Source organism: Lathyrus oleraceus, chromosome 1, assembly GCF_024323335.1.
Source record: "Lathyrus oleraceus cultivar Zhongwan6 chromosome 1, CAAS_Psat_ZW6_1.0, whole genome shotgun sequence".
Classification (NCBI taxonomy): Eukaryota; Viridiplantae; Streptophyta; class Magnoliopsida; order Fabales; family Fabaceae; genus Lathyrus; species Lathyrus oleraceus.
This window is the reverse complement of record NC_066579.1, coordinates 423,336,860-423,360,469: the sequence shown is the minus strand read 5'-3', so window position 1 is coordinate 423,360,469 and position 23,610 is coordinate 423,336,860. Positions and strand designations below refer to the sequence as shown.

Below are 23,610 nucleotides of genomic sequence, written 5' to 3'. Positions count from 1 at the left end.
GAAAAGGAAGGGAAAAAGTTCAAGGCTCCTCTTTTAGCAAAGAGGTAATCACAAGAGAAAAGGGTTGATTGCGATAAGATTTTCTCTTCGGTCGCCAAACATACTTCTATCAAGGAAATATTATCCATGGTAACCATTTTATACATGCATTTGGAGTAGATGGATGTGAATATGACGTTTCTTCACTGTAATAAAGATGAGAAAATTCACATGGAGTATCCAGAGAGATTCAATGACGTTGGACATGTAGACTAGTTTGTAAATTAAAGAGGTTTTTGTATGGTTTAAAGAAGTCTCCAAGTAAATGGTACAAATGATTTGACTAATACATGTGAGTAAGAGTTATGTGTTTATCTTAGGAGTCTTGATGATGACTCTTTTATTTTCATGTTATTTTATGTTGATGATATGTTGATTGCTGCTAGTCATTTACATGATGTAAATGAACTTAAAATCATGTTGAGAAAGGATTCTGACATGAAAGACTTAGGTGTTGCTAAGAATATTCTTTATATGAAAATTCACAAGAATATGAGTTTAGAAAATGATGTCTCACTTAGAAAAGCTATACTGAAAAGATGTTAGACGAGTTTCACATAAGTAATTCAAAGGTTGTGAGTACTTCATTCGCGAATCACTTTAAGCTCTCATTGGATCAGTGTCATAAGATAAATGCAGAAGTTCGGTATATGTCAAAGGTTCCTTATGTTAGTGTTATTGGTTGTTTAATGTATGTTATGGTCTGGACCAGATCATACTTGGTACAAGTTGTAAGTCAAGTTTGTAAGTTTATGTCAAAATCAAGAAAGTGTCATTGGGAAGAAGTCAAGTGCGTTTTCAAGTACTTGAATGGTACAACAGATTATGGTAGCATGTTTAGTAGTGAACATGGTTATCCTTTCATCGTAGGTATGTTGATCCAGACTACATCAGTGATATGAATGATAGAAGATCTACAACAAAGTATGTATTTACTTTATCAAGATGTATTATTTGTTAGAAATCATTGGTCCAATCTGTAGTGGTCATGTCAACAAATGAAAAAGAGTACATGGCGGTAGGTGCGGCTGCCAAAGAAGCCATATGAATTACATGATTGATAAGAGAATTGGGTGTCGAGCAAGGTGAAATTCAATTGCATTGTGCTAGTCAGAGTGTCATTTATTTTGCAAATAATAAAGTGTATCATGACAAGATCAAACATATTGGTGAGACGTTTTACATGATTAAAAAGTTACTTGCATATGGACAAATATTACTTGAAAATGTTCATACTTTAGAGAATGCAGTTGATATGTTGACCAAGCCAGTCATTAGTGACAAGTTCAAGCATTGTTTGGACTTGATACATGCTTTTCATTGTTAATCAAGAGGTGCACCTCCCTAGTTGTCAGAATATGATTTTCGTGCATGAAGTTTTCATAGGAGTTGGATATTAATCAATGTGGAGATTGTTAAGTATGACTCATATTAAGAATATTAAGATAAAGACAAACACAAAATATGTGGAAACTCCAAACCTGTCTTAGGTCTAACTTTTTGTTATTGTAGGTGACTACGAGTCCAAATGCATTAGCTCTCTTTCGTAGTACATTTCAGAGGTATTATTGTAAACTGAATTGTAATATTATATATATTACTTGTAACACTACAATCCTAATTTATTATAAAAAATAAAATTATTATTGTATAGGTAAATACCATCGACCAATTTATACTAACAAAAATCTATTCTAATAAAGATTGATTTTATTCATTATTTTTTACTTTAAATACTTTTAACATAATATTAATATTCATTTAACTTATATAACAAATTTAACTTCACACCATTACAAAATCTAATCACTTTTGAACGATGAAATCACACAAAGTACAAGATCTCAGAGTTTTTACACTAATATATTCTTATAAATAATTTAAATTTGAGATTATAAATTGTTTGTTTTTATTTAAAAGCATAAAAAATTCTTTATATTTTAAAATTTATTTTATAAGAATTTATTTTTAAATAAAAATATGTAATGCTACAAAAATTATTTTAAAAAAGTTCAGCCTATATAAATAAAAAAAATATATTATTATTTTACAAATTCAATATGTAATTCTAAAACCAGCAAATTTAGAACATAATCTACAATTACTTGTAGGATAGACTAACACCACTTTTTTTTAATGTGAAATAGATAAACTCAACACAAAAATTAACAAATAATAGAATTTGAATTTAAAACTTTGATATAGAAATACACTCTAAATAGAAATCACATGATGTCATGTGTTGCACAATATTAATCAACATTTAAAGAAGATAATCACAAGGGCTGCGTGCTCCTCTAAACTTAATTTATTTATCTAGAAAGTCAGAAACAAGCTAAACCTCATCTCATTCGTCATTTGGTCATAATGTAGAAAATTAAAACAACAAAACAAACCCTTATTCATCAACCTAGTCACAAATTAATGTTGGACTTGAATTACTAATAGAACCCTCTAGACTATACCTTAACTCAACTCACACAATCTTAAATAATTCCCTCTTTAAATATTTAAATCCCCATCTCTTTCTCCATCCATTTTCATTCAACCAACCCCTCTCTTCCATTCCCTCTTCCAAAATCATTATATAAACCAAAATAACATCCTTAAAAAACATCCTTAAACATTAACATGGGCACTCTAGTAGGACATGTTGCTCCTGGTTTTGGTTTCTTAATGATAGGTCTATGGCACCTTTTCAACAACATCAAACTCCATCTTCAAAATCCAAACACCTACATTTCATCACCATGGTTCCCATCATCAAAACTCAAATACCTTGAACTCTTCCTCATCATGGTAGGCACAACATCTTCAATCTCCATGGAGCTTTTCATTGGTCCCGACCGACACCAACCGTTCGACCCCGACGGAACAATCCCCTCAAACCATCTCCACAACTTCGAACACGCTTCGATCTCATTGACATTCTTCGTCTACGCCGTCTTCGCGATCATCCTCGATAAAATCGAAAACAAATCAAAATCTTCCTTAACTCAATTACTAGCTTCCATAGCTTTTTTTCAACAATTTCTTCTCTTTCATCTCCATTCATCTGATCACATGGGACCAGAAGGACAATATCATCTTCTCCTACAGATTCTTATCTTTGTGTCCTTTTCAACAACTCTTTTCGGAATCTCCATGCAAAAAAGCTTCTTGGTTAGCTTCGTGAGATCTTTGAGTATATTTTTTCAAGGCTTGTGGCTTATGGTTATGGGGTTCATGCTTTGGACACCAAGTTTGATTTCAAAAGGATGTTTTATGAATCTTGAACAAGGTCATAAAGTTGTGAGATGTTCTGATCATGAATCACTTCATCGTGCGGTTGCACTTGTTAATATCATGTTTAGTTGGTTTTTAATTCTTGTCACCATTTTCGGTGTTTCTTTCTATTTGTTTTTGACTAAATTCTTCGATGAAAATAAGGTCATGTATTTCTCGTTGGGGAATATTGAAGAAGAAGAAGAAGTTGAAAAGTTTAATGATGACGTGGAAAATCAAAAGGGAAGCTTAGTTGGCAACCAAAAGAGCTTTATTCATGTGGGGAAAAAAACTTTTTCACCTGTTGATATTGAAAGGTAGTGATACAAAGAGTGGTGACAAAATTATAAGAAGGTTCTTGGAAATTATTATTAGGGGGTGCATGCATGGTGTTTCAATTGTGATTAATTTTATTTATTAATGAAAGTTAATTTGTGATTACTTGTTAGATTAGGAGTGTGATGATGATGTGTACATGTATTTGGATGTAATTGAAGGATTATGAGTGTTTAACGTTTTGTGAAAATATGAAAGAAATTTCCTTATTAACGTATTATTTGGTTATTTGATTTTTTTTTTCATTCATGTTATCCTATCCTATCAATTTTGTTTTGGAAAGAAACTTAATAAAGGTGTAGCCATGGTTTTAGTTTATTCACCAATTTTGCAACTCATGTGATTTGTGTGACTTTCTATATGGTGGGATACCTTACTTTCTAAACAAGTGACTCTTTATAATAGAATATTCAATGCACGGTTTGAACGGTTTGAAGAGTCTTATAATATAGAATGTTTGATGTAAGGTTTGAATTGATTTTGAAATAAAATTACTTTTTATCTAAAGATAAAATTAGTTGCAAATTTATTTATGATTAATTAAAAACTCTGATCTAGTCTGATATAATTTTATCAATTTCATTTTGATCGGTTTTGGATATTAAAACTATAAATCATAATTTTTTTATTAATATTTTTTAAATAGTATAAAATGATATATTTGATGTAATATATATATATATATATATATATATATATATATATATATATATATATATATATATATATATATATATATATATATATATATATATATATATATATATATATATATATATATATAATCTATTATAAATTAGTATTACAAAATAACGATTGATTATACTATTTGAAACAAATAAAATTGTAAAATTAAATAGGTTAAACAAAATTAAAAAATAATATTAAAATAAATTAATTATCAATGATAATAAATTAACATAATATATCAATTTCATAATAAATAAATAAATAAATATTAAAATATATGCATTTGGTTGGTTTGGATTTCTTTTTAAATACTTTAAAATTTGATCTTATTCGAACGATTTTGCACAGGAATTTTAAACAAATTCATTTAAATAAATTCAATAATATTTATTTATTTTCGTTGTTAAAGTTTTTCTTAAACTATTCTACCATGTTTAGTTAGATAGGTTTGTATTTGAGCATTACTATTTTCTCTATTATATACTATATTTATTTTCGTTTTATATTATAAGTCGTTTTAAACAAATATTTTGTACCACAATATAAGTTGTTTTATAATATCAATGATTTATTAATATTATTTTTCCTATTATACCCTTAAATATTTATTATTCTCTATTCTTTCAATTATATCAATTTATTTTTTCAATATTATTAATGAAGGACAATTTTGCAAAAAATCCTTCATAATTTCTCTTTTTCATACCACAATTATTAAATTTTTTAATACGTGTGAAAAATCAAAAACGACTTATAATAAAAAACGAAGGGATAAGTATCTATAAACAAAAATATTTGTTTGGACTCTCAATATATATCATACTTTTAATCCTAAGCATTATGTCTAATCATGTGAGAATTAAGCTTAGTGTATAGATATTAATGAGACGGCCGATCTATCATTGGATAGATTCTAATATCATATTAGAGTTTAATATAATTTATTTTTATAAATCTGACTAAGGAATGTCATTTTATATAAATTATTTTCAAGCACTATGTCTATCCAATGTAGAATTTAAAATCTTCTTAATAATGAGTAGGACAAAAATTTATAAGATAGATATGGGTATAACTTCGAACATTTATCCACTAAAATAAACGAATACAAATACTAAGATACTCATTTCAGTTTATATTCGCATAATATATATTTATATATTTTTTTATTATATATAAATATGTGTTATTAAATACATTACTATTAAATATATATTTATTTTAATATAAGTATTTATTTATTTTTATTTTAATAATAATATTTTTGAATTTTTTTATGTTGTTAAAAAGTTAAAATATTATAATAAATTATAATTAATTAAATTTTTTATTAGAAATTTAAATAAATAGGTACGAGTATGTATGTGTAACTAACTTAAGTACTTATATATAGGACTTTTCATGCTATGGTCAATGACAAAGTTGAACTGAACCGAATCAAATCATAAGAAAAATGTATTATTTGAATGGAACCGAATTGTTTCAATTTACTTAAAATCGAATTGAATCATAATCATTGAACCAAAGAGTTAGAAGTTAATTTTTCTTAAATCGAACCACTTAATAAAAAATTGAATCGTTAAATTATTTATTATTTTTAAATTAAAACTTATTTTTAATATTTTTTGTTTTTTGTTTTGTTTTGTTTTGGTTACATTTCTTATTTGATTCAATTTCAATTTTAGTTCGGTTTTAAAATTGATTGTGCAATATGGTTTGATTCACTAACCAAACATAACAGTTCTGTTATTTTCATTACAGTTCAGTTAGGTTCGGTTTTAAAATTGATTGTGCAATATGGTTTGATTCACTAACCAAACATAACAGTTCCGTTATTTTCATTCCAGTTCAGTTAGGTTCGGTGTTCGATTCAGTTCGTGGTTTTTTAACAACCCTACCTATATAATATGGTATGCGTAAGGGTGGCAATACGGGCATGACTCGTCAAATATTTCCGTTTTACTCGCATATTTTTGTGGGATGGATCAAGATTTTAGGTTCGCACCGTTTAATGTGTATGTCTCTTTTTTTTACGAGATTTTGTGGCCGCGGATTTTACATACAATTTTGTCATTTTTAAACATAAAAGGTACAATGTCCGCGGACTCGCCTCGCCCCACCCTCACTTTTATACGGAGCGGGGTAAAGTCCTATGCTCGCACCTTAAAATATGATTGTTCCATCCAACTCCATTTTTACGGGCTTTGTGGGACGGGTTTAAACGGGACGGATAGCTCGTTTACTGCTTCTATATATGTATCTATCTTAATTACCTATATATTTGAAGTAGGAGCACAAAGATTAGTGTCCACATGAATAAAATTCGAAATTTTATTATTTAAATAAATAGGATGTCGCATATTCGAATCTGTATCACTGCATCTGATATCTCTGCACGACTATCAATTAAACTGATTTACGGGATCAATAAAAATATTATTTCATACTCTTTTTAATTTCATAAAAAAAAAGAATTTCTTAAGCACAAATTTTTAGAAATAACTTCTTTATATTTATCAGCGTTTAATTATAATTAAATATCTTAAGCCACCAAACCTAGAAGTTGCTTTCATGTTGGACTTTCGAAAACTTAATATGAATGGTTGGGGATAATTGTCGTACCAACAAAGTTATTTACGAGAGCTAAAATCCAAGAAATGGAAGTAACGGTGTGGTTGCCGGTTATAGAGACAAACAAACCAACAGAAGAGCCATCTTGTAGTACCAGGAAAAGGCATGAAAGTTGTATGTATTTTAGTGGATAAAAGAATGAAAATAAATTATACATAAAAAATGAAGTTTATGGCAATGCATATGTTACCACTCTTGCTTCATAAAGTCTGAATGAGCACTTGTTGTGCTCCTTTTTTTCCTTGTCTTTGCTACTTTAACTTCTTTTTTTTGTTTACTTAATCCTTTTGTTCTCATGGAATTGGGTTAAGTTCCAAAAGCATGAATATCAACGGACTTCACGTGATAAAGCACTGTTCACAAAAACGCGTAATTCAAAATAAAAACGAAAAGTTTTCTTTTACTTGTTTATATTCAACAATGAAATTTTAAAATTTTCACTTAAGAAATGGGAATGAAAAGTTGATTTTGTTTTCTTAAGAGGAATTCGCTTGACATGCATGTGAAATTGAGAGTAACAAATTGGAAGAAGAAGAATTTTTTGAGTTTACATTTTTAATATATTTATGTGTTCCGTCTTTTTTTTTCGGACACGAGGATTAACATAAATTATTTTAATTTTTAAATATTAAAAGATATAACATAGTTTTCACAGATAAATCCATTTTTATTTTTTTTAAAATTTCACATTTTTAATAATGTATCTTTCATCGCCTCTCATTTTTCTATAAACTTGATAACGGATATGATCATTCGTCATCTCTGGCCAAAAACATCATGTAAGCATGTTTGAAAACAGATGACAGAAATAAATTCATGTCATAATAGGGTGCATTAAATTTTAAATAACCAATTATTTTTTAAGTTTTATATAATTTATATTTTCAAAAGTTAATAATTCTATCTATCTCGATTTATCTCTACTAACTTTATTAGTTTTTTTAAATAACCAATTATTTTTTAAGTTGTATATGATTCTTTTAAAGAAGATTATGTTCCTTTTTATTAGTAATCGATTTTTAAAATTAAAATAGGACTTCCAAATTGTTTGGGACGGTCATTCACGTGTATATATGATCTTCACAATTATTTTACATGTAAACCGTAATATGACATAAGTATCGTGATACAAATTCTAAGACAACATCCTTGACTATAGAATATTCTCATTTGTATTAGGAGTCTTGTCCTCTTTAAAATTTTGAATATTATAAGCTTTGCTATGGATAATCGGTCTCAAACTCGAATAAAATGGGAGAGTTGTGGTATGCATTTGACAACCTATGTAAAACTTTGTTGAATCTTTATGACACAAATCAACTTCAAAAAATAATGTGAATGTCACGTCGTTGCTCATAAGCAATGCACTGTATGGTTCGAGTACAGAGTCAAAAGAGCAAGGGATGTTGCATCGACACTTGGATGCAGCGAAAAATAAGCAATGATTCCCTCATTTTTACAAACGGGTATGGGTAAAGAAGTTAGTTCAAGAGAGTATGATCCGTTTTAGATCATGAAATATATGCACGCTAGGAAATTTATAGAAATAATGGACATTATGGTTATGAAAAAGATCAACTTCATGTGCCTACAAGAAACTAAGTAGATGTGTGAAAAAGCGAAAGAATTAGATAATTTGGGATTTAAGATTTGGAGTACCTAAAAAGTTAGATTGAGAAATGGAATGGAAATTATCGTGGACAATGAGTGTAAAAAGGATATTGTGGATGTTAAAAGAGTATAAGGTCAAATCATAGCCTTGAATTTATAGTGGAACATACACCTTTAATGTTATTAGGACTTACGCTCTGCCTGTTGAATTAGCAAAATACCTTAAGGTAAAATTTTGGGAGGACTTATAAGACTTACTTCAGGATATAACCCTAAGAGAGAAGTTTTGTAATGATCTAAATATGTTAATTAATAAGCCCAAGTTTTATAAGCCCGTGATAAGGATACATATCGGTGAGTTACTAGTCTTTTGAAGGATCTAGATACTGAGTAATTGGTTTATGTCATTGTTAATAATATGTATTTTGTGAATGTAATTATCATAAAAAAATGAATCAAAAGGTTAGTTTTAGAATAGTTTAGCATCTTTTAGTGTAATTGTTTCTATACCACTCAACACCAAAACAATTATTCATTACAATTGGTGCTCTCATTGCCATGAATTCTCTTTCATATAATTACTATCATCATTACCATCATGACCCTACTTGTTAACGAATGTTAATTAGGAATTGATATTAGTCGTTATTATAAATTATTGACTTTTCTATAATAGATTAGATAAATTAGTCAATAGAATATTTGTCATTATAATTTGTAATTACGTGTAATTAATGATACAATTATATATAATACGGAATGTAATAAAGAAGAGTGGGAAGTCAATTTTACTGACATGGATGATATTGTTATTCTTTCTAATTTTTCCATTATGCCTCAATCTATAAAACATTATAAACCAGGAAATTTATATGTCAAAAAACACACACAACGGGTATACACACCCCTTCCTGGCACTGATCCGCCATTTGATCCTGTATCGATTGAACCACGACGTTCTGGTTGAATATCTCGAGCACCAGATCGATATTCACCAGACAGGTATGATTCTTCACATACTTCTCTTATTGCCTCACCCTCTAGCATAGCTACTTCTAGTGAGTGGTCTCTTCATTAAATGGGTGTGAAGAATGATTTTCTTCATGGTGATCTGACAGAAGGTATTTATATGACTCCGCCTCAAGGCTTATTCTCTTCATCTAAAGGTGTGTGCAAGCTCAAACGTTCTTTATATGGTTTAAAACATGCACCTAGAGCATGGTATAAGAAATTCCGCTCCACTTTACTTGGGTTCTCCTTTAATCATAGTCAATATGATTCCGCTTTATTTACTCATAGCACATCTACTGGTATATTTCTCGCCAACAATCTCTAGCCTTCCTATAAGAGGATTACTTGCAGGACCGATTACAAAGTCCTGGACTTAGTGTTGAGTGTATGATGGTTTAGTGGGCAGAATGCCTTTTGAACGTTCAAAGGGGTGAATGTTACTCTTGGGAAGTTGGAAATATAGTAAAGACAATGACAAAAGAAAATGTAGTGAAAGTAAAAGCAATAAAGTAAAGATAATTTGATAAGTTTAAATGACTGATGAATATAAATGGAGGCAAAGGTACATTTTTATACTGAGATGACTCTTTTCTCGTAAATGCTTTGGTACTTGAAGTGTACTCCTATTGTAAATGCTAAAAATGCCACCTCCCAAAATGAACTCTAACACTTGCTTAAATACTAATAAAAAGTAACCACCGGGGGTTACGAACCTATCTTGAGATGACACGTGTCGGCCCACTTCTCCCATGTACGTAGATAATTGTCCATGTTTTGGCCACCCACGATCATCCCTTACCACGGAGAGGCCCTTCGACTTCAACTGGATCTCTTGACGTTGATCCATGGATTCTCGTCGACCTCATGCTCTGACGGGTTTCCTAGTCGAGGGGACTTACCTTCTTTGGCCAAAATTTGTCAGCTAACAGGGTATTGTTCTGTTTCTTTTATATGTTGATGATATGGTTACTATTGGTTCTGATCATGCTTCCATTCAGCGATTTAAGCAACAATTACATGCCTGATTTCACATGAAAGATATTGGTAATCTACATTATTTTCTTGGTATTAAGGTTCATTCTACGTCCAATGGAACCTTCCTCCATCAACACAAGTATGCCACAAATTTAATTTTTATGGCTGGTCTCGAATCAGCTAATCCAGTGGATACCCCTCTTGAGGTTAATGTTAAATATCATCGTGATGATGGTGATCTTTTGCCTGATTCTTTATTATATCAGTAACTTGTAGGTAACCTTAATTACTTGACTATTACCCATCTTGACATATTTTTTGCTATTCAGCACGTAAGTCAGTCCATGCATTCTCCTCGACATCTTCATTTGGAAGCAGTTTCTTGTATAATTCACTATTTGAAAGGAGCCTCTCAATGTGGCCTAATGTTTCCCACCAGAATATCTCCCAAATTTAGTGTTTATAGTGATGTCGATTAGGCAGGGTGACATGACACTCATCGATCTGTCACTGGTTGGTGCATATTTTTTTGTTCTTCGTTGATCTCATGGAAAAGTAAAAAGCAAGCAAGAGTCTTTAAATCCTCTACTGAATTTGAGTATCGCTTTATGTCTTCCGCTTGCTCAAAAATCATTTGGCTACGTGGTATTTTGGATGAACTTAGATTTCCTCAAACAGAGCCTACATCACTTTATGCCGACAATATAAGTGTCATCCAGATTGTTGCAAATCCAGTCTTTCATGAACGCACCAAACATATCAAAGTCGATTGCCATTCAACCTGTGATGCCTATGATGACCTACTTATAACACTTCCTCACGTCAATACTCATCTTCAAGTTGCAGATATTCTTACCAAATTTGTTCCGGACCCACGCCATCAGTTCCTTGCTAGCAAATTGGTGCTTATTGACCAACCGCGTCAAATTGGGGGGGGGGGGGGGGGGTAACGGATGTTAATTAGGATTTGATATTAGTTATTATTGTAAATTATTAACTTTCCTATAATATATTAGATAAATTAGACAATAGAATATTTGTGATTAGAGTTTGTAATAACGTGTCATTTGTGATACGATTATATATAATATGGAATGCAGCGAGAAGCCAATTTTACTGACACTACCATCATCGATATTCATACATCATTGAAACCATAAGCCCATCGCCATTCCATTCTCACTAACAACAATATATTTTCCCATCCACAATCAACAATTCACAATTCTACTCATAAGCCATTGACCCTACACTAATCAGTTTATAATCCAAGTCATGAAAGTGTTTCACACAAGCCTACAACTAATAAAAAAATTGTCATAACCTTCACGGACTCTCAACAAATTTTTCTCCAATTGTTTTAACATACTTTCCTTCATTAGTGTTGACCTATCCTCTCTAACCCATGAACAACACCTCGAAAATTTCGCTCCTCTTGTTCGTTCTCACCAGCATACACCTTATCAATTATGGTATTCATGCCCCCATACCCATTATGCATTATTGTTGGAACTGATTAGTAATGGTAAGAACACAATAGTGAAATTGCAATACATTGAAGATGGGACAATCAACACTCTGGTTCTTGGGAAGAATACAATAACGAGTATGGAGGAGTCACAGAGAAGTCACGTCATGCTTGAAGAAATGACACCAAAATAAAAGTGTGGTGGTGATCAAAAATATTGTGAAGTGTTTGCAGAAACTTAAGTGTTGGGATAATTGGTTCACTTAGAACCTGGAATCAATAAAAGAAAAGAGAAGGAAGTTAAGTGTAAGATGCACTATTATCCTTCACTTCTTGAGCCACCTGATTCATCTTCGTCGAAATCACCTTTACCAAAACCTTTATCATCGTGTCTCTCACGACTGCCACCAAATATGGTGGTTTGTAACCCATATCATCCAGAGCCTAAACCTAGAATCAAGCAAATAAGAGAGAAGGAAATGAAGTGTGAGATGCACTACCAGTCTCCACTTCTGGAGCCACCTGATTCATCGAAATCACCTTTACCAAAACCTATATCATCGTTTCTCTCGCGACTATGACCTTGCTATGACATGGACCACCACCTAAGCCACCAAATATGGTGGTTTGTAACCTAAATCTTCTGGATCCTGAACTATCAGACAGAGGTCGACCTACACTGTTAATACCACAGAGAGTCCCAATTCCATCAAAAGTAAATACCATGGATTTCTTTGAGGTCGTGCTAAAAGTTTTATTTAACGTCTCTAGAGACTAGGTATGGCCAAGGGTCGATACCACTTACCTGCCCCCATGTGAAAACCTAACTTGAAGTTGATGTATGGAAGAGTCACCACTGCCTCTGGAGTAGCTACTAATTAAGAGGGGTTGAGCAGGTATTTGCCATTTTATGGCATGCTTTATTTGTGTGTGTGTATTAACATCTTGGGGTTTTGATTTCTTAAGTCAACGCTTGTGAAGTTTCTAACAACACCCCTAAGTCTTTATGATTGAGCTTTAATCGCTTTGGTCGTACTCTAGATTCGTCGTTATTTTTTAAAATCACAAGGAAAAGATATAGTTTAGTGAAAATTTATTTATTCTTTGATGGAGCATCATTGTATATTATAATTGTGTGTCAATGCTTTTACATAAAGACTGAATTAAAATTAACCAAGTGTGTAGCCATTTCTTATTAACCACTAGGGATGTGACAACTGACTTTGACTTCACTTTGATTGGCTACCATCAAATACCGACCATGATGGTCTTCCTTACCTGTAAGGAGATAAATAGACATGTCTCACAATTGCTTGACCAAAGAAGCTATGTTAATCTTTGTAATTTTGCATTCCCCTTCCTTCTGGTTTTGCTGCAGAGCCTTGTAGATTATCTTTGCCCTGTATAGGTCGGCACTTATCGCCACCAACTCATCATAGACATTGTGGTACTTTATGTTGAGGTGTAGTAGGGATGACATTGCGTTTAAAGTCGCTGTGAAGGGCCACCTATGTTAAAATTTTATAAGTTCTTGCAAGGAACTGCCAAAAATTTGTTGTGTTAACTATTCTTATGTGCAAGTATATATAGTTAAATATTAGTAAGTTATGGATTACTATGTCGTTGAATTTTTGTAGGTTAGGTCCCTCGTATAGGAAACGTTTCTTTCATTAGCCCCATTTTTCAAAAAGTTTTGAATACATGACGTCGCAAGAACTTCTTCCATCAATGAGCACCTGGGAGACATCAAAATTTGATATCGTCGATGTATATCTCATTCGGATTCGCTTCCAACTTTATTATTGTCACTGAGTTTGAGGATTGGTCTCCCTAGTACCCTTATTAAAGTGTTACCCTTTTTCTTGCTAACAGTCATTGGCTCAGTGATCTTCCTCTTCATCGTTCCTTTGGAGGGATTTCTTGCTCTTGGGACACTACTAGTGATAAAAGCAATATATTGGTGTTCTCTTTATGGCTTTCTTATTCTTCATTGTTGGTGTCATTCCCTTAGAGCTGGAAATAGCTTCGATGATTTTCTTAGGGGATTAGTCCCTCCTAGGGGCGCTTCTTCTTCGGTGAATCTTCTCGACTTCCTCTCTCCCTTTTATTATCTCTAGTGTACTCAGTCATCCGCCTTTTCTTGATCAGTCCTTCTATTATATCCTTCAGTTGGATGCAGTCATTCGTGTTATGGTATTAACTCTTATGGAAATGAAAATACTTAGACTTGCCCATACGAGAAGATTCTTTGACCAGATAGAATTTTGACCCTGACCTTCTTGAACTCAGTGTTTGTGAATTCTTTCTAAATTTTCTCCCTCGAAGTATTCAGGGGAATATATGTACCAGACCTACCCCAGAGTCGTGTTCACCTTCTTCTTTGTGAGTGTCGCCGTCTTTCTCAAGTGCCCAGTTGAGTCCGACCAAGAGTCTTTCTTCATAGTTGATGTAAGATTGTTCCCTACTCGATAAATCTTTTAAGTTATGGGCTTTTTTGAGCCCTAAAGTCTCATAGAACATGTAATTCGACCTTAACCCTTTCTCAAATATCCAACACTTCAACCCTTCATTCGTTCCTCAGACGGCCGACCACTTTGATGAAGCGATCGATGTAACCACGTAAGATCTCTTTCTTCCCCTGTGTGATCCCACTGAGCATGGTCATCCTTGTGAGTTGCCTCTTTTGGGCTGTGAAATGGGAAGTGAAGGCTTCGTAAAGGTCTTCGAAGAATTTACACTCTCGTCCAAAGAGAGACTTAAACTAGGTAATTACAGGCCAATCAACGTCAGTGCAAAGATCCTGCATTTCACGGCCATGTGGGCGTAGTATTAATCAAATCGACCATCCATATGATCGATGTGCTCATTTGGATACCCAAATCCATCGTAGATTTGAAGCATAAGAAGTTTTTCCAACGACCTTGGAATCCTACTATCTAGGATGCGAGTGGATATAGAATTTCTTTTTTGCTCTGGGATTTAGGCGCATTTTTCATACATATCCCTCCTTCAAGGACGGTGGACCTCTGGGGAAGTATAGCTATTATTTATCCCTTTAGGATCGGAGGATGAGTTTTTTGTCTGTGTTAATGGTGATGCCTTGGTGATCTCGGGATTTCTCCTTGCACTGTTGTCGCTCTGATGTAAGTTGGTTTAAGAAGGACGACTTGATTTCTTTGGGAGGATGCCTCCCTCACAATGTTATTCTTTGGATTGACATGGTGTAGGCTCTCTTCAATCCTAGATAGCCTTTCAATTAAGAATCATGAATTTTGTTGTTGTACATAATATTTGGCAGATCAATAGCTCATTGTATCCCGAGGTTAGCCTTAACAACTGAAGGGCAGAGATTTTTTCTTGTCTAGAGATCACAAATAGTGGTGGAGGTTTATGTGATGGTTCGCCTTGATGAAATGTTTTGTACGGATCCAAAGAACGGAAGAGCCTGGAACACTTCAGATTGACTATCTATTGAACAAGATCTTGGAGGATTGGATGGAAAGGTCACTAAGACTGGATCATTTTCTTCACGAAGAAGCAAAAGCAGATCGTTGATAACTTCAACAACAGCGACGGCTTATCGTTAGACGACAGAGCAATCGGTTTTGGATGTTACCATTATTGGTAACCCTGAATGAGGATCTGTTGAAAGGAAGTTAATATTTTAGGAAGAACATCAAGAAATAGAGGTCTGGACTTCGAAGAGAGGAGATCTGGATCTCTGAATCGACAGATCTGAAAGAGGAAGTATGTGGGAATCAAATTTCTATTCACCCAGACGACATCATTGTTTTGGTTTGGAACTAGTAATTATTCAATGGATTGATAGAGTATTACTTGCTATCGTAGACTTGAACTTCCGGTATGATGAAAATGAGTTGATCTGCAAGGTTAGCACTCTGATGACCAAGTCAATAAGAGAATGAAAAGTGATGTGAGATTGAGAAAAGATTTGAATACCTGAGAAATGACATATTTTTCCTCTTAAATATGAAAAACAACTAACAACCGAAAGCATGAAATAAGTCTTCGATCGCGGTCAACCCTCAATGATATAGACATATAGCAAAGCTCCAATGTGCAAGATTGTTTGTTTTCAAGAAAAAAAATTATGCATGTTTTGCGCGCTTCACTGCTTCTGCCATATCGTTATGTCTTTCGTCTTGAGAATGACCTATAACACTAGTTAATACTCTCTCCGTTCCCTTTTAAGTGTCATTTTTAGAATTTGAACACATACCAAGAAACTTAATTATTATTATTATTTTCAAACAATAATTTTTCTTTTACCTATAATACCTTTAATCATTTATTACATTCACTTTATTTTTTATCTCTATGTAATAATTACTTAAGAGTAATTTTGATAAAAATGCATTTAATACTACCTTGAATTTTGCAAGTGACAATTAAAAAAAAAAAATTTTTAAAAAAAAAATTACAATTAAAAGAAAATGGAGCGAGTATTTTTTATTTATTCTTCTTGTTCTTATGGAATTAGGTTAAGATTCAAAAACATGATTGTCAGCGGGTTTCACATGATAAAAACACTGTTCACAAAAACCCGTAATCTAAAACTAAAAGAAAAGTTTTTCTCTTGTTTTGAACATTGAAATTTCAAATTTTTCTCTTAAAAAATTAAAAACCAAAGTTGATTTTGTTTCCTTGAGAGAATCCCACTTGACAAGCAGGTGAACATTCTGCAACCTGTTTGAAAACACATGGTAGAAAGCAAATTCATGTTTTTTGTATTATTTTCAACAATGTTTAACAAGACAAGCTCTCTATAAAATGATTTTTTTTAAGGGAAGACATGCTCTAGCTAATGATAAACACCCCTTCATTAATAAATAATTCAATGTTGGTTGGTTTAAAAACATGATAAACACCCCTTATAGATGCTTTTTTATTTATATATTGTCATCACACGACAAAAATTATTATTAATATTTAGTTGTAATAAGTCAATTATTTTTCAAAAGGATTAATTTATAAATAAATAAAAACTTGAGAAAATATACTGTTTTTTAAATAAATAAATATAAATATAATTTGGAACACAATAAAACAACTTTTCAAGATGCGGCTCTGACATTTTTTACAGATATTAAAAATAAGTAAATCAATTGTTATTAATATTATATTGAAATTTTTAAGACATTAATTATTTTTGTAAGTAGGTTACTAAATTTAAGGGTGAGTAATTAGCAGCCCTTCAGATTTGAACTGCATGTTGGCAGCAGATATATTAAGTCTCGTACAAATAGTAATATTCTTCAAAACAGAAACATAATGTCAACTGTCAACCACAGAATTTAGATTTGTGTGAAAATAGGTAACTTCTAGAATAAAATAATTAGAATTGGTTCATCAAATTCTAAATGAATTGAAAGCTAGAAAAGAAATTTCTAATACCATCAACTCTAAATTCTGTTCAAACTCTATTGCATCCTTCAATCATAAGATGATAAGATGCACCTATCTTGACAACTATTTTAAATGTAGACCGTAACAAGACCGAATTATCATGATACAAATTCTAAGACACCAACCTTGACTTGTAATAAAAAAAGACTTTAAATCTTGGTATTTGTCTTACTACCGAACCTAAGACCTTGAGAGGAGAACACTCTCAAAACCGAAACCTTCACCAATAAGGCCAGGTTGACCAGGAGGTTATATGAGTAGTAATAGTACTTCCTCGTTTGTATCAGCAGCCTTGTCCCCTTTAAATTTTGAACATAATAATAATAACAGTATACTTATAGAACAAAGGAGTAACACCTAAAACCGTAAAGATGATAGTGGAAGCTAAAGCAATTACAAGAGACATGGAAGAAAAACATTTATTTCCTTATGTGCACTTTCTAGGTACAGGAAGAAACTACTTTGAACCTTAAATAAATATAGAATCAGTGTACTTAATCACAACTAGTGAGGAGTACTTCTAGACAATTTTTCAAACCTGATTGCATGATGATATCTAAAAATCATACTGAAAAATCAGCAACTTCATCCTTAAATAAATAAATAAATGTGAATGAATTGAACCTCTTTTAACTACCTGACAACGCCACTGCAGCCAGGCTCCCTCTCAATTGGCTGACTCTGCATAACACTTCTTACTACCGATACATCCTCCCATCTCCCCGCGTTTGCATATATGTTCGATAGGAGAATTTTTCCTCCACCATGAGATGGTGCCAACCTTGCCAAATTTTCGGCAGCCCTCTCTCCTATGTTGACATTTCCATGAGTTCTACATGCTGCTAATAAAGTTCCCCATATCACAATGTCAGCCTTCATTGGCATGCTCCTTATCATTTCCTCGGCGTCTTCTAATAGCCCTGCTCTACCCAAAAGATCAATCATACAACCATAATGCTTGATATCTGGTTCCACATTATATGCACTCTTCATGCTTTTGAATATTCTCCGTCCAGGCTCCACCAAACCGGCATGGCAACAAGCACTTAGTACACCAATAAATGTAATTGGATTCGGTTTAATATGACACCTCTGCATATCAGAAAAAACCTCTAGGCACATACTTGCATGTCCATGTGAGGCTAACCCGCATATAATTGCATTCCATGGTGACACAGTAAGGACTTCATCTCGAATCTGATTGAAAAATTGAAGGGCAGTGTTGATGCTCCCACATTTTGCATACATATCTATCATAGCAGCACGTAAATTGTCATTGAAAGGAATGGATTCATTACGCATGTATTCATGGGTCAATCTTCCTTCCTGCAATGTACCTAATGTGGCAATTGCAGAGAATACGCTAACCATGGTAACTTCGTTTGGTTTGATCCCACTGGCTACCATTTTGTGGAAGAGTTCAATAGCCATTTTGGACTGCTCGGTTTGTGCATAGCCAGAAATCATGGTACTCCATGAAAAAACATCTCTGTCAGGCATCTCATCAAACATTTTCCTTGCCTGGTCAATCATTCCTTTTTTTATGAATCCAGCAATGAGAGCATTCCATGATTCTAAATGATCCTTTACACCTACCTCAAACTGCAAACATGCAAGGTCCATCAACCCACAGGCTGCATAAAAATGGATGATTGTAGTCTGTATAAAATTATAACAATCAAAACCTCTCTTAACAACTGTTCCATGCAATTGCCAACCATCCAGAACTGCAGTCCTACGACCACACGCTGAAATCAAATTCACAAGCATGACTTCGTTAGGTCCATGTCCAGTTTGCAGCATTGCACGATAAACCTCCAAAGCTTCAAACAAAAGACCCTTTTGGATATAACCATCAATCATCGTTCCCCAAGAAATCACATCTTTATCACAAATTCCCTCAAACAACTGCCTGGCCTCGTCAACAAGGCCTGTCTTTGCATACCCATTCAACATCACATTCCACGTGACCAAATTCCTTTCAGGCATTTCATCAAACAACCTTCTTGCTTCGGTTACACCCAAACAAAGACAATACGCATGCATCAAATTCGTCAAAACAATAACCAACCCCTCAACAAACAATTTAACAACCAAACCATGAATCATTCGACAGTTCGAAACATCACCTAAATGCGAGCAAGCAGATATGACATTAACCAAAGTCAAATCATTTGGGACAACACCATGAAACCTCATATCCTTAAAAACCTCAAGAGCTTCACCGAAAAATCCATTTTGAACAAAACCCATAATCATAGTAGTATAAGAAACACAACCTTTATTAGGCATTATGTCAAACAGTTTCCGGGCATTCTCCAATTGACCAGCTCTAATATACCCAGAAACCATAATATTACAAGAAACAGAATCCAACGTAGGAAAAGCATCAAACATCAACTGGGCATCCCTTATGGAACCGCATTTCGCGTACATGTTGATGAAGCTGTTATGAACGAAGGTATTGAAGTGGAGTCCAAGTTTGAAGGCGAGAGAATGGATTTGGCGGCCTTGGGAGGAGAGGGAATGAGAGGAACATGATTTGAGAGCGGAAATCAATGCGAGCTCGCACTCGGCGTGGTTCTGGTGTTGTCGGGCATTGGAGAAAATGCGAATGAAGTGTTGTGGAGGGGTTGTTTTGGTGGGAGTGGAAGTTGAAATGTGTCTTAGAGGAAAGGGGAGAGAGAGTGGTGGGAATTTGAGTCTGAGACTCGCGGGAATGAACATGAAGATGAGACGCTGAGCGAGACCATCAGAGTCGAATGTCGATGTTTCTATGTCCGTCGTGTTAGGGGTGATGAAACGGCAAATACCGCACCCGTTCGTCCGGACTCAAACAATCCATCTAAAATGGGTCGGGTTGAATTAGGATACCGTTTTTTCTTTAAAAAGAGGACAAAAAAATACAAAACAACACTCACGCTCTTATACAAATAAGCTCTAGAAATAAACCTATTAAAGACTTGGAATTGAAAGAAAACAATATAAATTGAAATCTAGAGTGCGTTTTTAAAGCATTTGAATTATGGAATTTGAAACTATTGAATACTAGTATGTGATACATGTCAAACACCAACACTGTGAATAATTAAAAACATTAATTTGGATTAAAAATAAATAAAAAATATTAATTAAATATAAATAAGATCATGTATCAAACAAATTAGTTATTGCTATATCGGACTCAATGAAACACGCCACACTCTAATTAAATGTTCAAAGACAAATCATATTTGAATAGAAAACAAGAACGGTTGTGACCAACTTAACATCTAACTCGGTTGATGCCTTAATCCGATGTTTACTAAATATTAAGAACAAGATTCACACATCATTACCATTTTAAAGTTACATGTTGGTTCATTGAACATGCTCCTCATTTTCAACTAATGAAGGTACTTAACATTGATAATCTTTCTTGTGTCGTGGTAATTGAGACAATGGTTTATTTGGTTTAGTTGATTATTCAAATAAGACAATGTAATGTCGACATTGATCCTAAATAAAAGAGGAGTATATGCATGACAACATGGTAGGTTGGAGATGGTTTTTACCTCCCCAAACACAAACTTGAATTCTAAAACAATCCTCGTGCTCCACCTCAATTCATCGGAGATGAAGAATTAAAACTCAACTCCGTTCCAAACGGGTTTGGATTAGCTTCGGATATCCCCGTCTCACCAATCTCAAAAAATTTCATTGATTCATTTCAAATATTTTAAATAATAAATAAAAATCAAAATATCAAAGTATTAATCACATATTTAATATTTTAAATTATCAAAACTAAAATAATAAAAGACATAATAAAATAAATGGGGTGCGTTCGAAAACGGATTCAGGTGGGTAGTAGTGTCGTTATTAGCCGACTCATCCTCATATTTTATAATCGAAGAAAATTAAAACCCGAACCCAAACTCTGTCGAAATAGGTTTTCTCCATCAATTTTGAAACGAGATTTCTCCGTTCTCCATCAATTTTAAAACGAGTTTTCTCCGTCAAATTCAAGACGTATTCCGATGGATACTAACATATATAAATTATGTTACCACTATTAAAATATCTCTATAATTAGTATAATCATTAGGATATCTCTAATTGGTATACATCATAATTGTATATTATTAGCTTCCAAATATAGACATTATCATACTTGTATATAATGAGTATTCTTATCAATGAAAAGGCAGGGATTAAATTACTTACATGGTATCAGTTTTGTCACGATCCTAACCTAAACCCTTCTCATCGTCGCTAATCCTCTGTTTTACCATGACAAAAACAAACTCACATTCCCAAACTTCTGATGACACTTCATCAACCTCTCAAACCAACCCTCCTCAGGCGGTGAAACCCAACTTCCACTCCGCCTTCGCCATCAACAACGTCAAAACTATAATCCCGGTGACGTTGGAAAATGATTCTAATCTCTACCTCTCATGGTATGCCCTCTTCAAAGTGCAAGCATGTGTTCACAATGTACTTGGTCACATCATCCTGTCATCGGATGCAAAGGCCATACAAGCATCAGCAAACCTTAAGGCTAACGATCCTGAACTTTTGGAATCGGCTTGATGTGGTGGTACTGCAATGGATGTACGCAACCATCTCGCGGGATATTCTTCACTCAATCCTCGTTTTAGATGACACTGCCGAAGAATGCTGGAAGCGCATCGCCGCTATGTTTCATGATAACAAGCATTCACGTGTTGTACAATTAGAAAATTAGATCAGCAACACAAACCTGGAAGATTTTCCATCGACAAAAGCGTATTGCAACCGCCTCAAAACTCTATCTAATCAACTCGCCAACGTCGACTCTCCGATCACTAACACACGACTGGTGCTTAAAATGATATCCGGTCTCACTGATGCATACGCTGGGTTTGTCACCTATATACAGCAACACGACCCTCTCCCCACCTTCGCCACAGCACGATCACGGTTGGAACTCGAGGAATCAACCATGTTGCAGCGTGCCATTCGTGAATCACACGCCTCCTCTATTTCGGCCGCTCTCGTGGCCAAAGCTCCGGCCACCGAACCTACACCCAAATTTCCATTATATGCTTCAAACTCCCAACTATCTCCATCGACATATCGCGATCATAGAGGAAAGAAACTAAATCGTGGTGGTCGAAATTCCGAAAGAGGAAATCGCGGACAGCAACAACAACAACAACAGTGGCAGCCATGGAATTACCCACCTTGGAAACAATGGGGTCCTTGACATTACCCACCTTGCCCTTACCCAACCTCAAATTGGAATAGACCAAATAATGGTCCTAAGCCCCCAACAAAGTGGAATTCTTTGGCCCAAACCTCAACAGGTTGCTTTCAATGTTAATACTACCAGTCCTACTGACATTGAAAGTGCTTTCAACACCCTCAATCTTGCTCAGCCAGACCCCTCTTGGTACATGGACACCGGAGCCACCTCTCACATGACATCCTCACAAGGTAATCTCTCGTCTTATTTTAAATTGAGCAAAAATAATAAAATCATTGTCCGAAATGGTCATTCTGTTCCAATTTATGGTCTCGGTAGTACACATCTAGATAACCCTCACCCACCTCTTATCCTAAACAATGTGATTCACGCTCTAAATCTAATTAAAAAATTTGTGTCGGTTCGTAAATTTACTACAGATAACAATGTTTCAATTGAATTTGACCCGTTTAGTTTTTCTGTGAAGGACTTTTAGACGGGGATGCCTATCATGAGATGTGAAAGCCAAGGTGACCTTTACCCCATTACCAACCACATGACCAAAAATAAAGCCAAAAATCCATCCACCTTTGCAGCTTTCTCACCATCTATTTGGCATGATCGTCTAGGACATCCAGGCGAACATGTTTTGTCTTTTCTTTGCAAAAATAAATTGGTCGAATGTAATAACTCCAGTAAATTACATTCACATTTTTGTAATTCATGTCCTCTTGGTAAACACATCAAATTGCCTTTCACTAATTCCCTTAATAATAGCTTGTTGCCATTTGATATTCTACATAGTGATGTATGGACATCTCCCGTTTTAAGCTCAACAGGTCACAAATATTATGTTTTGTTCCTGGATAACTATTCAAATTTTTGGTGGACATTCCCTATTTCACAAAAATCTCAAGTTTATCCTATTTTCCAAAAGCTAAGAGCTTAC

General features: G+C 33.7%; 2 protein-coding genes and 1 pseudogene across 2 annotated transcripts; 2 read left to right on the top strand and 1 right to left on the bottom strand.

Moving 5' to 3' along the window:
- The first annotated feature begins 2,533 nt into the window (after positions 1–2,533).
- Positions 2,534–3,859, top strand: LOC127078688 (uncharacterized). The gene has a single exon (XM_051019124.1). The coding sequence runs from the start codon at positions 2,671–2,673 to the stop codon at positions 3,622–3,624; it is 954 nt and encodes a 317-aa protein (XP_050875081.1). The 5' UTR covers positions 2,534–2,670; the 3' UTR covers positions 3,625–3,859.
- Positions 3,860–17,857: 13,998 nt separating this feature from the next.
- Positions 17,858–20,399, bottom strand: LOC127078654 (pentatricopeptide repeat-containing protein At5g19020, mitochondrial). The gene has a single exon (XM_051019090.1). It carries the CDS (start codon positions 20,177–20,179, stop codon positions 18,086–18,088), a length of 2,094 nt encoding a protein of 697 aa, XP_050875047.1. The 5' UTR covers positions 20,180–20,399; the 3' UTR covers positions 17,858–18,085.
- Positions 20,400–21,724: 1,325 nt separating this feature from the next.
- Positions 21,725–22,682, top strand: LOC127113687 (uncharacterized; annotated as a pseudogene).
- The last annotated feature ends 928 nt before the right edge of the window (positions 22,683–23,610 follow it).